Source organism: Motacilla alba, chromosome 3, assembly GCF_015832195.1.
Source record: "Motacilla alba alba isolate MOTALB_02 chromosome 3, Motacilla_alba_V1.0_pri, whole genome shotgun sequence".
In the NCBI taxonomy this organism is placed as follows: Eukaryota; Metazoa; Chordata; class Aves; order Passeriformes; family Motacillidae; genus Motacilla; species Motacilla alba.
In genome coordinates, this window is record NC_052018.1 from 17,064,947 (window position 1) to 17,078,435 (window position 13,489).

The 13,489-nt window shown below is 40.0% G+C and overlaps 1 protein-coding gene across 9 annotated transcripts in view; it reads right to left on the reverse strand.

The window, feature by feature from the left end:
* Positions 1 to 5,371: 5,371 nt before the first annotated feature.
* RNF144A (ring finger protein 144A) overlaps positions 5,372 to 13,489 on the reverse strand; it is a 63,242-nt gene continuing 55,124 nt past the window's right edge. For all 9 annotated transcript variants that reach the window (XM_038131440.1, XM_038131432.1, XM_038131437.1 and 6 more), the window contains 2 exons: positions 13,131 to 13,220; positions 5,372 to 10,145 (listed from right to left, as the gene is read on the reverse strand). In XM_038131440.1, the coding sequence (XP_037987368.1) occupies positions 10,014 to 10,145; positions 13,131 to 13,220 (222 nt within the window). In that variant the 3' untranslated portion in view covers positions 5,372 to 10,013. The remainder of the gene's footprint in view (positions 10,146 to 13,130; positions 13,221 to 13,489) is intronic.

The following is a 13,489-nucleotide window of genomic DNA, read 5'->3' on the forward strand; positions in this document are numbered from 1 at the left end:
GCTGCTTGAAGAAACACCACCATCATTTCCGTAGGGTTGCTGCCCATGCCTGTTTGGAGATGGCCATCTCTGAGCAGAGACAATCATGACCATTGAGGGAGTGCTCCATGGTGCTATGAGCTGCATGAAAAGGGCAGCAGTTAGCTGTCAGCTGCTTTGCTGGCACTGTATAGCAGCTGGAGCTCCTCTGCAAGCTTCATATTTGAGGTGGAGGAAGGGAAGTCAGAGCCTATCCAGTCGAGAGCAGTGTTATAAACTTACTGAGCTGTGCTGACAGGCTGCACATCTGAGGTTGCTGTCAAAAACTTGAAACACTTTAAGTACTGAGTGTCCTGAAGGGTCATTAAGGTATCCTGTGACTCAAAACAAACGTTGCTGCAACTTCAAGCATTTCTCAATTTCCTTTCCCTCACAGCCACAGCTTTTCCCTGCAGCTTCTGCCAGACGCTGTGGCTCAGAAGGTGTTTTCTCAGGCTTAATGTTAAAAGCTATGAAAGAGAGATGGTTGCACCCAACAGAACTCTTTAGGTTTGAGGAGCCCTGGGATGTCTCTAGAAAGAAAAAGGACGTTGCTTGTAGGTGCTGCAGCTTTTCACATTCAGTTTATTTCCACAGCACAATGGCAGAGAAAATATCTGAGTTAATTCTCTCAGTCTCCGGGCACAGGACAAGCTGAGTCGGAGGGTCAGCTCTCACATAAGGCACTCGCGTTTTAACCCAGTCACAGCCTTCCTCTGCCTCCCTTACCAAGTCTAAATTGTAAGGAAATGCTAGTACTTGACTGCAGAACCTGCAATGCAGCACATCCCGAGATCACAAGTAAGGAAACAATAAAAATTGCTGGTAAGGATGATTGCACTGAGCACTAATGTACATTTTAGTCATAGCATAGGTAGAGGTGACAGAGAGAAAGGTGTAATTTCTCACAGCCTCTCCCCTTCTGCTGTTCTGGAGGTCTCTGCTTTCTGATTCCAGTTACAGGAAACAGCAAGATAGCACACACCCCCTCCCCCCTATTTGCATCTTTCAAGGGCTATTCTTCAATAGTCTGCACCTAGAAAGACTACTCTGCTTCTGGGAAGCCAGGAAAAGCTGCAAGGAACACTGAAAGACTGGAGGCATCCTGCACTCTGAAGATTCTCAGTCTGTAGCCCCCTGATTGATGTTGAAGGCTGGGAAAATTTGCTGAATTTTAAAATGCATGGATATGGTGAGAGGAAAGTGTTAGTGGTCTGGTAAGAGATACTGTGTTACCCCAATACTCTAATTGCTCTGCTTCACCTGAGAAAATTTCAAGGGTCTGAAAAGGAAAAACATATTTAGCTCAAAAACATGCTCCAAACACATCCCTAACAGGCTGTAATTGGCATGAATTCCAGGAGTCCCTGGAATTCTGTCAGGGAGATGGTGGCAACCAGGACTGCGTATTATATCTTTTTTTTTAAAAAAAGTTAAAGTTTCTGTTAGTATTGGCAGGATCCTGAAACAAACCTCTAGTCCACAAAAAATATGAGAAACCAACTTTTCACTTTGATCTACTCAGATGTGCTTGGTGGCTGGGCAGGGGTAGGAAGACACACGAACTTTGGAATGTATATAAATAGAGAGGTAAAGGCAGAAGGACTCACAACATCCCCATTGCATCTAGCCTCCCCTGCCAAACACGCTGACTGCTGAATAGATGGCTGGAGTTATTGTTTGGACAGTTGCATTGTTTCTGCTGAACACCTGTATTAAAGAACACAGATACAACAGCAGGCGTGGGTAGGAAGAGAGAAAATAATTTGGCTGAGCTACAATATCCGTCCATTATAAAATATAGAGAAGATGCAGTGTTATTAGCCAAATCTTGCTCTGCTTGTAACCAACTGATTTTAGTGTTCCCCCCTCTTCTCCCAGTGAAATCAGTAGTTTTTGAACTTGGCATTTGAAAGAGACTTCTGGTTTACACCTCTCATTTTACATTTGTAGACTGGAACCTCTCTATATCTGCTTTAGAAAGTTCAACGCTTGGTCTTTTTCCCTGTCAGAAAAGGTTTATACACCCACAGAAAACAGAAGCCATAATGTATGGTAATATCAGAGACTAGAACAGCCCCAGCAGTGTGAGCAGGCCCATCATAACATGGTTATTTTTAGCCCTATCTTTACAATTAGCTCTGCGGAGGATTTGAAACACAGACTTTACAAGCTCGAGGTAGAAATCTGGCTCCCAGGGATTTCTCGCGCACGGCAGCCCACGCTGAGCTGCGCTGATCGGCGGCTGCTCCCTGCTGGCTGGCGGCAGCACCGCTCACTGCCCGCAACACCCTTCCCGGGACTTGGCTAAGGCAGCGGCGAGTTCACCCCTATTCCAACTCAGGAGTCCCTCAGTCGACCTGTACCCCTTGTACCAGCTACATGGAACTTCAACAAAATGAGTCGATTAAGCCATGAAAACACACGCTGCACTCTGCTCATCTGCCCGGGCAATTTTAAATGCAATTTTGCACAAGCTCATGCATTTCTCCTGCGGCTAACTCCTAAAATGACAGTGACATTCTCAAAATACAGTAAGACCTCAGGATTTTGTGGCAGCCCAAGTATTTCTGCCACCCACCAAAACATCATTTTGAGGGAGCAAAGACGAAAAATAAAATTGCATTTTATTGTTTGTAATTGTTCTAAAGAATAATACACAGCAGTGAGATCTCAGGAATGGCTGAGCCAACATCTTTAATTTAGACTGGTATGAGGAGGTTAGGCCTACTGAACCTGCTAAATTATTGCATTTCCTACAAAATTATGCAATAGAATTTCTTCTTCCGGTAGCCATATATGAGTAGAAGACACATTTGACACTAAAGGAGATGCTTGTATAAAAATAAAGTACACATCAGCTGGACACACATATATAGATCCAGATTTTAGACTACTGCACTGAATTAGGACACCTACAATTTACTCCCAGGGGCTCTCTTTATTTGGCATACAGTGTTTATTCATTTTTGTCTTTAAAACCCAAACAAAAAAAAAAAAAAAAAACAAAGGACATGGGAATAAATACACAGATAGCACATGCAACTTGACATTGTTCTTTCTGTCAAACACCACAAAAGAACAGGACTCTAAACTTTTAAATGCATTTCCATTGCTTGCATGTTGGGTTGTATGATTTCTAGCTTGCATGTTGGTATGATTTATAGCATCTAAACATTTTGTATGTGGCACATGTGTTATGGTCATCACACACAGAGCCATCTGGAAATACAAAGTAAACCTGGTTCTGATTTGCACCATCAAGTTCAGCTCTGGTGTCTGAAAGCAGTCCTTGTGATAAGGCACTCTATGACTGCTGTCCTCAGTTTTAGCCATGTAAAAGTTATACGCCTGGACAAGGACAGTTTAGACTTCTGTCATCAAAGTGTATGGGGAAAAAAAAACCCCATACCTGAGAAGCAGCTTGAGAGGCTAAAAAAGCTAATTTGTCTAGACAACCACCTTAGTAAAAGCAGTATAGGATGGGAAGGGAGATGACCCAAAAACTCAGGAGATGTGTCTTGGCATCAACTACCACCAGTTGAGGCCAGACACACAGATGTCAAGACACCTCATAGTTAAGTGATATCAGATACTACAGGCTGAATCTTGGCTCCCAGAGCACAGAATCTGGGTGGCAAAGGCTTCCTTGTACCACACAGCCTTACCTGTCTTTCTCAAAATGAATGAAAGTTTCATTGGTTTCAATATATCCCGCATAAAATAACTCTTGATATAGATGCAGTGCTGACAGGCCAAGTACCCACGGCACAAAATCTCTTATGAGGAACTTCCCAGATGATCTTCAATTAAAAGAAAAAAAAAAAGAAGAAGAAAGGCGCTTTGTGGCTTTGTGGATGCACTGTTCTCACAAGCTGGTAGTGGCAATTTCTAGCACTATCCCCCGTGCACATGTGCATACACATTACCAATTCCACTAGTACCACTGTAACTGGCAGAATGCTAGAACTAGCACAAGGGTTTTGTACTGTGCAATTCTCTTGTCTCAATCTTTCAGTTCTTACAGGACAGTTTATGACATGATTTTGAGCAGAACTCTTCCATCCAATGCCCAGATACACTTCAGGAGTTATTCTGGGGCTGTGGTCCCTCCTAACAAAACTTACTAGTATGGATGTGGTTCAGCTCTGGCAACTGAATGATCCTGGACACTTTACTAGAACATGCATGTACTGTAAGTTTGCCACTTGAGAATTCAACTCAAATTTTCTAATTTTAGACAGATGACTGTTACTCCACCTAATTTCGGCAGTGCTTGATTCTCTGATGACAGACTGGCTGTGCAAAAACCTAGTCACACAGCTGAAAGGCACAGGTTAGAAAATCCTTCTATAGCAAGGGAGGCTGAACCTGGTAGAGAAATAGTAGGACTGCCCAGAAGCTAAAGGTCACTAAACTACATTGGTATTGCACATGATTGAGAAATAATCCTACTCTCCAAGAGAAAACTGCTACACCAAACATCGGTTCATTGGAAGCAACACAATGTGGGAGCAGCAGAAGCAAACAGAAAGATCATTATTAACAACACCTGCTCCTAAAAGAGGTCAAAACACCTTATGGCTTTTAGACACTATTTTCTGCCCAAATAATTGAACAAAATATCTAACTAGCTGTTACCTTTATGGAGAAAAATCATTATGCTCCATGAAAATTAAGGAAGAAATAAGTCCATAGCAGCTATTACATGGCCTTTTCTAAAGTTGTCAGATAGAAAGCACATATATGCATATTCTTTATGCACACCATTTTCTTGAAGAAATTGTGCCTGTGCTTTTTTTACAGGTATAGACAAATTGTATCCTAACAAATGAGAAATAAACTGTGGGAACTAAAGGAAAGTCTACATTCTCAATTACAGTTTATGCAAAATGCAAAATACTTGTTGATGGAGTCAAGAACATGAGAACTCATTACCACTGTCAGAGAGTTAAATATGCTCAGTTATTCAGGAGATTGGGCTTTACTTTTTTCTCCTCCACATCAACAAGGGGGAGTACAAGCTGCTTGCAGTCACCTGCACCAGACCTAAAGCCATGGTGCAAGAACATACACACACCTCACAGTGATCCTTGGGGCAGCACGTTCACCTGCCGAGAGCACCCATGGACTACAACGGGAGCTGGATCAAGGATCCAGCTGTGTATCAAATTAGTTCTGGAGATATCCAGATTCCCTCTTCTAGCTAAGCTGGGAGATAGTGAATCAGAAACCACAATTATGTCCAGAATTGTGGCAGGAGGTCTCCAGGCTGCAGGCTGTGCTTTCTCCAAAAGCCTGAGAGGCAGAGAAGCACATGGCAAAGTCACTATGAAGAATCACAGGAAACACATTCATTTAAAATATCTATTGAAATTACAAATTTAACTCTCCAATATGATTCAAAGTACAAAACACCACATTAAAAGGCATTCAACAGCTCCTTTATACATCACAGTGTTAGTGGCACAAAATGCACTTACATTTCAAATACATCAACAGAACTATTTTTACACTGGTCAAATACATTATTTATACATATGCATGACTCCTTCATGCTTATCCCTATACAAGTTTAAAATACATCATAATAAAATGATCAAGAAAGGTTCAGTTATGTACCATGTACCTGTACCTAATGTTCCTGGAATTTTGTAAGATATACACAAATCAAAGCAATAATGAAGACCACAGGGCTCTAAACACAAACAGCATGCCTTACTTAGTACAAGTGCATTAGCAATTAAGGGCTGATGCAGGCTGTTCTGATGTCCTTAGTATCACTGTCATCAACAACTGTAATTTACTTGTTTTCCTCAGGCTTTTAGATTACGTATATGAAATGTACAAACTTTCATTTTAAAAAAGCAAACCTGCACAAAGGTTTATGCATGCTGCACCTCACTGGAATGATAATGGCCTGCATTAAAAATATTTATTCCTATACAGTAAAAGGCCTACAGATGAAATGCACTTAGAACTTCATTCTAATCTTCCTGCCCATAACAATATTTTTTTAAAAGCATTTAGTGTTTTTCTCACCTATGGATATTTTATCCTGTCAGCTCCATAAATGAGAGCTATTCACTAATTTTGATTGTTTTCTGCATGTCAGGAGCTCAGCTGTAAACTGAGAGTTGATTCAGTCTGCTGTTATTTGGGATTTTGCCTAATTTATGCACCAGAGTATCTCAGGATCATGCTTCTTAGTATGTGGGGGAAAGTATCCTAAATTCTTGACATGCTAAAGTCAGTAGTAGGAGGCTTCACGATGAATGCCAACATGAATAAAACTGAAATATTATCATGAAACTACAGTAATCTTTTATATATAATTGCTCATCATTCACAAATTTTTGAAGAGCCTCAAAACCAATGAATTTGTCTTCACAGCTCTCCTGAGGTAAACACTGGTCCATTCACTTAAAAGATGGTCAAACTGAGATAAAAGGCGGTGAGTGACTTGGCCAATGTCACAGGGGAAAACCCAACACTACCACCATTGAAGATGAAGTGGGCTGTGCTCCTGATCTCTCTCAGGACTGGCTTCAGCCCAACTACCAGCAAGGCTAGGGAGATGCACAGCCTCTGGAGTGGGACCCTACACTGCCTAGACGTGACACCACATGACACCCCAGAAGAACATGCAGATGATGTACCCCTAGAAACTCCATTAAACACCATTTACGAACAGACCATTCACTCAAGAGCTGGACTTATCCTTGTGGGTCCTTTTAAATCAGAATATTCTATGATTCTCTGTGAATATAAGCCCCCTAAATAATAGCATAACCATAAAAATGCAGCAGAAATCATGCCATGATGCTTATTTTTCTGGTGCAAATCCAAAAAGCCATAGCTGTTGTAACAGATTTTCATTTCAAAAAACAGAGAAAGGAACATTCCTTTTCCTGTGGCAAGGGGTTTATATGTCAGAGTTTAAAATTATGTATTTACAACTGAGTTTTGGGGTATTAAATGTCACAGTATCAACATAAGCTGTAACATAAAAGCACCCTGAAACTTAATACATCACCACCAAAAGTTGCTACTTTGGAACCAAATCAGAATTAAAAATAATAATAGTAATAATAATAATAATAATATTAACAGGAATAAAAACAAGCAAAAAATCCCCGAGAATACAGATGGAATGACATTTAGCAAACCTGAAAAGACTGGGTTGGTATTTGGTAAATATATGTAGGCATATAGTCTATTCCAACAGCTGGGATGTGAAACAAGAGCTGTGTCATAAAAATCACCAATAGCAATTCAAGTATGTTGAGATCAGAGATACACTGACACAGTTTTCTGATTGCACATAATGTTACCTGTAAGCATAAATTATAAATTATCATTTTAAAATTTCTGTATTTGCAAATAAATTATTTATCTTTCTTTTTTCTTTTAAATCTGGAAATGCATTAATTCTGACATAGATTATTAACTGGCTGCACAGCACTTAGGAAAAGTCAAGTTTTGCTGTATTTTGACATAAATTCTCTAAGAAAGGCACAGAGAAAATAAACCTCCTCATGCCAGGACACTCAATACTGTTCACAGGCCAGTGAATCTCTCCTGTTTACTATGATCCCAGTAGGAGAATTGGTCATCAGCCACAATACAGCAAAACCCCTCAGTCCCCCAGCTAGAAAATTAATAACCCATTAAGTCTTTAATCCTATTGCCCACGGTTTTTTCCTCCAGTCAAACAGGAGTACAGAGCCAGGAAGGAAAGTACATAGTTCAAGCTAACCTTCAGGAAGCTGTCTTTTGCAGAAGAGTTTCCATTAAATCTGGACAGTGAAGCTATGACTCAGGACAACACAGGTACGTGGCTTGGGATCCCTCTGGGAAATGGACTGAGCTGATGCCAGAGGGAGAGAAGCACCTCCCAGGCTGCTGAACTCAGCAGTGCTTCACACACCCCTGGAAGCTGGCAAACAGGGATCAAATGCACTACCAGACTTCCCTACAGGTATTTTTGAACAATTCAGCATTTTTTAACAACCAAGATACCCAAAATACTATACTAAAGATACTCAGATAACATAAGATCTTAACTGTGCATTGCCAAAAACAATCTGAAGATATATCATGAGTTCAGATTTGCTGAAACAAGCTATCCTTTTTATTCACATTACAGAGGCTAAACTCATTAAAATCAAACCAAGTAAGTGAATTGCAGACAATCTCCAGCTCCTAGAGTTGAAATCTCTGGTTAGATACAGTTTGAATTTGGATAGCACTAAACTTGGAAGATAAGGGAGAATAGCTTTATAAAAAGAAATTGGCCTTTTCAAAACCATGCCCTACAATATTTTTATTTAACAGATACACAGTGTAAACCAAAAGCCAATAAAGAGTAAGTTTTTGATGGTTGAGCTATGAAAACATATTACCAGCCTGTGACAGCTGCCAAAAGCAGATGCATTTAAGGATCTTAAGATATTTTCAGTGTAAAGTTATCCTGGCTTCAAGATATTCATCCATGTCAGTACATTGCTAATGGCAGAAATAAATGATGAACAAAAAATGCAGTAAAACTTCAGTCCACAAGCCATTCAAAAGAATGTTTCCCTTTGTATTACAATATACACATTGTTTCAGGTGCTTCACATTTTATGGCAAGAAGTTATTAGTCAAATTCTTGTTGGCTTTAAAATAGAGCAAAATGGTTTTTGAAAAAATATTTCTAAAGAGGAACTGCAATGATGTAGTATGTTGAATAGCACACTTTACTACCCTGAAAACAGAGCACTGAATTCTGAAAAACTATCAAGTGATTAGTTTCAAATAAAAACTTACTTTGTCACAGTATTGTTATTAGCACAATACACCACATATCATACAATACTACCTCTGAAAATAGGCTAAGTAGTTTAAATGCAAAGCACAACTTCCACAAATATCCCAGGCATTTTCATATTAACTACAGGGATAACCATGATGTATTTTTGTATTTAAAAGGAAAGACTCATTGATAACCCAAAAGTCTGCTAAACAGTAAAGTTAGTCCTGTATTTTTATTAATTGTCTTAAAGACAGAAGCAAGCTATTCTGAATTTCCAAAATAATTCAATAGCACAGCTATTTACACATTTGGTTTAAATAGGATTTTATATATATATATTTATCTATGTATCTATAAAAAGATAAAGATACCTGGATTAGAAGTTACATAGCCCTATAAGTGTAGCAGAACCCTAAACAATAGCAAAAAACAACAATTCAGAAAAACACTAGTGGTCCAGGGGTAAGCAATACCATCAATGTATTTTTAAAAGAAACTTGATTAAATAGCAGGTTTGTGTCACCACTCAACCCTATAGCTTCATCAATTGATTTTAAAATGTAGCTTTTAATCAAACAAATTTCTTATAAAATTTGTGGAAAGCAGCAGGACCAACTTTGTTGCTCCGATCCTCCCCAAATTTCAAGAAAGGCATAGGATGGCCTATATGCACCATACTAATTTTGTTATACTTGGAAAAAATAGGTACTAAAAAGGATATTGTGAGGGCTTTAACAAAATCAGATGTGTAATAAAGTCACATGAAGCTGACTGTCTGATTTAAATGATAGTCAACTCAAACATATGCAGGAATAAGACACCAAATTTGGAAGCAAACAGATACGCAGAAGTTTGTAGGCTTTTTCAGCTTGGTTTGCTGATGTCATTCAGTACAGTCCCCAGTTCACCAGCAGGGCAGCACCAACCTTTTGCATTATTTTTTAGCAGTATCACCTCTTAATTTCAGATAGCTACCCAGGTCTGTGGTCTCCCTTTAGCACCAAACTTGCCTTCTATTACCCTCCTTGTCTGTTATCAAGTGATCTGTACAACAGTAGTAACAACAGTTCCTGGAATCAAGACTGTGTCAAAGAAAAGCAGAATGGGGCAAGTAAGGCTACAGCAACCTAAGTGCAAGAGGGAAACATAACAGCAACAGTAAAATCAAAACATGTGATGAGTCCAATCTTCTCTCAGTCTAGGTAGGTAGAGGGTCATCATCTCCTTTATTACATTTGCACTTGCAGCACAGAACAAATGGTGTAGCAAGTAGAAGGAAAGGGGAGGCCACCAAAAGTAGAAGACCAAATCCTGCAAAAATGCCGACCACCTGTAAGAGAAAGGAATAGCATTGTGTCAGGGATAGCATTGCCTAGATTCTGTGTCTGCTACACCATTGCATCATCTGTGTCCATCAGAAAGACCTCAGCAAATGCCACTGACCTTATCACAGCCAGAACTCCCCATGTGTATACTATAGTCAGCTCCTGTGACCAGAAAATGTGAGTGAAAGTAGTGTGAGTGTCTTATGGCTCCTGTTAGAACTGTGCCACAGAACTCTGTTTTATCACACAAGGTGAAACAGATGGCTATTTGCCTTTATGAGTTTTCTTATATCTCAAACAACTAAGTAAGTAAATTACTACTTTTTTTCTTAATCAAACCTAAATACTAAATATTGAAATCAAGGCTACAAAAAAGACTTCCACTTTCAGGAGGTCCCTTTTTTTTTCTGGAGAAAGCTTCAAGAAGAATTAGTCAGGGTGCTGGTGGTGTTCAGAGAATCTGGGAAGAATCCCACAGTGTCCCACCAGCATGCACTCAAGCTTGGGAATTTCAATCACAGATTACTAACATCATGGACTATAGGAGGACTTTGCATATACAATGGCTTTCTGCAGTCAAACCTGAGCTCATGCTGCTGCTTCAGGGCACATGATCTAACTCTAAGTGCATGTTTTTCATTGACATTTATTGACCACCTCCTTCCCAGCATAAGCAGAGGACCACAGACTTACCTAACTGGTCAGTGTGACAAAGCAGTAATTTCTACAGAGCTTAAATTTGGAAAATTATTTAAAAAACATTCAAGTTGAGGTTCATCGCCTGAGAAAGTTTCCCATTTGCCATAGGCAACTCTAAGAGTGATGCTGCAACGATATGCCCACAAATTATTTAAGAGAATAATTTAGATTTATTCACATGAGAGTGTCTGTGAATAATTTTGAATATTGATGGCAAGAGTGGAATGCTAATGCAATAGCAAAACCTCACAGCAGAAGGCAAAATGAAATTAGAGCGCAGCACTCATTAAGAATTCTTCTATTCAGGGCTAGATATGCCACTTCAATTAGCTGGCAAATATTAAATTAGCCATAGTATAGATGGGACGATGCAGTAGCACTTTTGCTGGCCACGGATAATTGGGTGTCGAAGATCTTGCCCATGGTTGTGGGGCTGTGCAGCCGCGGGAGATGGCGCTGTGGGACAGCGCTCCGGCCGCACAGCCACGCACCCGCCCCCGGGACCGGCACCCCGGCTCCTGCCGCCCAGCCACGGGGAGCCCCTGCTGCCTCGCCCTAGACATTTTATTTCTTCCCAGCAGCAATTCCTTTATCAGCTTCAGAGGTGGGCACGTTTCATAACACACTCTCTTTTTTTTGGTGGTGCTGACAATCTGATGCAACTTCTACTAATCTTTGCATTTATTTCCCAGGAACTAAAGTTAAATTCTCGTCTTTAAAAAACATGAGCTGCACTACTGCCATGCTGCTCTTTGCAACCCAGGCTGAGTGCACTGGTCAGACAGAGCCAAGCTAGAAGCTGGTGATTCAATGGACCAGACTGACTACTGGTAATTAATATAAAACATCTATTTACACCTTCCTTTCAACCTCAATATGCCATCAAAGAAATCATCAAGTTTCAGTTTTTTGTTCTGCTGTTTTTGTTTTTTGGTGTGGTTTTGCATATATGTGTGTGTGGTGGGGGGTGTTGTTTATTTTTAAGTAAAACTGCCTGCTGAGTATTACTTACTTTTTCCTTGGTTCTTTTTCTTCTGAAGAAATTGCTGCCCTACTAGGCATCAAGCCATTTTCTCTGGCCAAACCAAATATTTTTTTAAACCCACAAACAACAAACCAAAGACTTACCTCAATTTGCTTTGGATAAATCTAAGAAGAACCTTAACAACTTACTCAAAGTTAACAGAAGGAAACAATAGTAATGTTGATTTGGCTTCAGTGGGTTTAGCAGAATTACATCCTGACTAGTAGTGAATTATCACCTTCTTTCTCAACAATAACCAGATCATCAGACATTCCATATATCAAACATATTTGCACAAACTGCAGTGGCTTAGAACAGATTCAAAATATCAGATTAAATCACCTCATACTACAGGTTTATCCAGTAAACTTCATGTACCCACACACCTCCTGAGATACCATTGGCTAATCCAAGCAAAAACCAGTCCACAGCTCAGACACCCAGTGGTGCGAGTGAAAGGACGGGGGTGAGATCCTTCTCCTTTTATTTCAGTTTAGCTGTTTATCCAGACTTGATGATTACTCTAGAGACTTGGGGTTTATGCTCACATGGAAAGAAATCTGTACTTCAAGAAAAGTACCTCATCTCAAAGGTAGCTTTTTCCAGGCACCCAGTTAATTTAGGAAGAGATGGCTCAGATACGCAGATGTCCCCCTATCTCTGAAGTGACTGTAGAGGCAGCAGATTGGACCAAGTCACACATTAGCATTTATATTGCATGCATCAAAGGGCTGCAGAAAGCTCTTTTATTACTAGCATTCTTGCTGAGTCTAGCAATGCTGAATCTAGACTACAAGAGTTATTCCCACACTCTCTGCAATTGTCAGTTTGAATCTGTCTTTGAAACTACTGATAAACCTTCAGGGTTATTTCTAGCTAACCAACAGGAAAGAGTCAGGTAGAGACCACAGCAAGATAATGTCTGTATTCAGGTTAATTCCTTTCCAGTTCTGGATCCAGAGCTAAAAATGCCTTGCAGAAACAGCTTCCTTGTAAATAATACTGTCAGTGGCAACCTAGTTCATCCTCCAAGTTCAGTGAGAACAATCTGGACTGGCACTGAACTGGCTCTGCAAACATACCTTTTCTGGTTCTCAGTGGCATTTCGCCGAGGAGGGCCTTCTCTAGGAGAACTAATTGTTCCACTCCAAGCTACTGCCCTCTTTTTATCTGCTACAAAAATCAGTTACTATTTGTCACAGAAGTTAAAATGAAGCACTATGACAGTAGTAGACCTGTTGAGAGCTTTCAAAGATCTGAGCTTTACCTGTGTCCTGTGCCAGATAACAGATGCCCTGGAATGCCCCAGCTTGTTTCGACAAGGTCCTTTGTCATAATGTATAAGGAGAAAATCATCCTACAAATATTAAATGAGAAGGTAGGCAATAAACAGAAGTTCTTCAAGTTACAAAACACTATATCCTGACAACTTAAATCCAGGAATCACAAAGGAAGATAAAAGCAAGTGGATATGGACATGTCCAACCTTTCCAAAGTGCTTTGTTTATAGTTAGGTGGCTTCACAAGCAGGTTTGTTTGGCATGTGTTATAGATACAAAACAAATTCTTCGCCCAAACGGTCTCAAGCTGCGTATTTAAATGCTAGCATGAAGTTTAGCAAGAGAA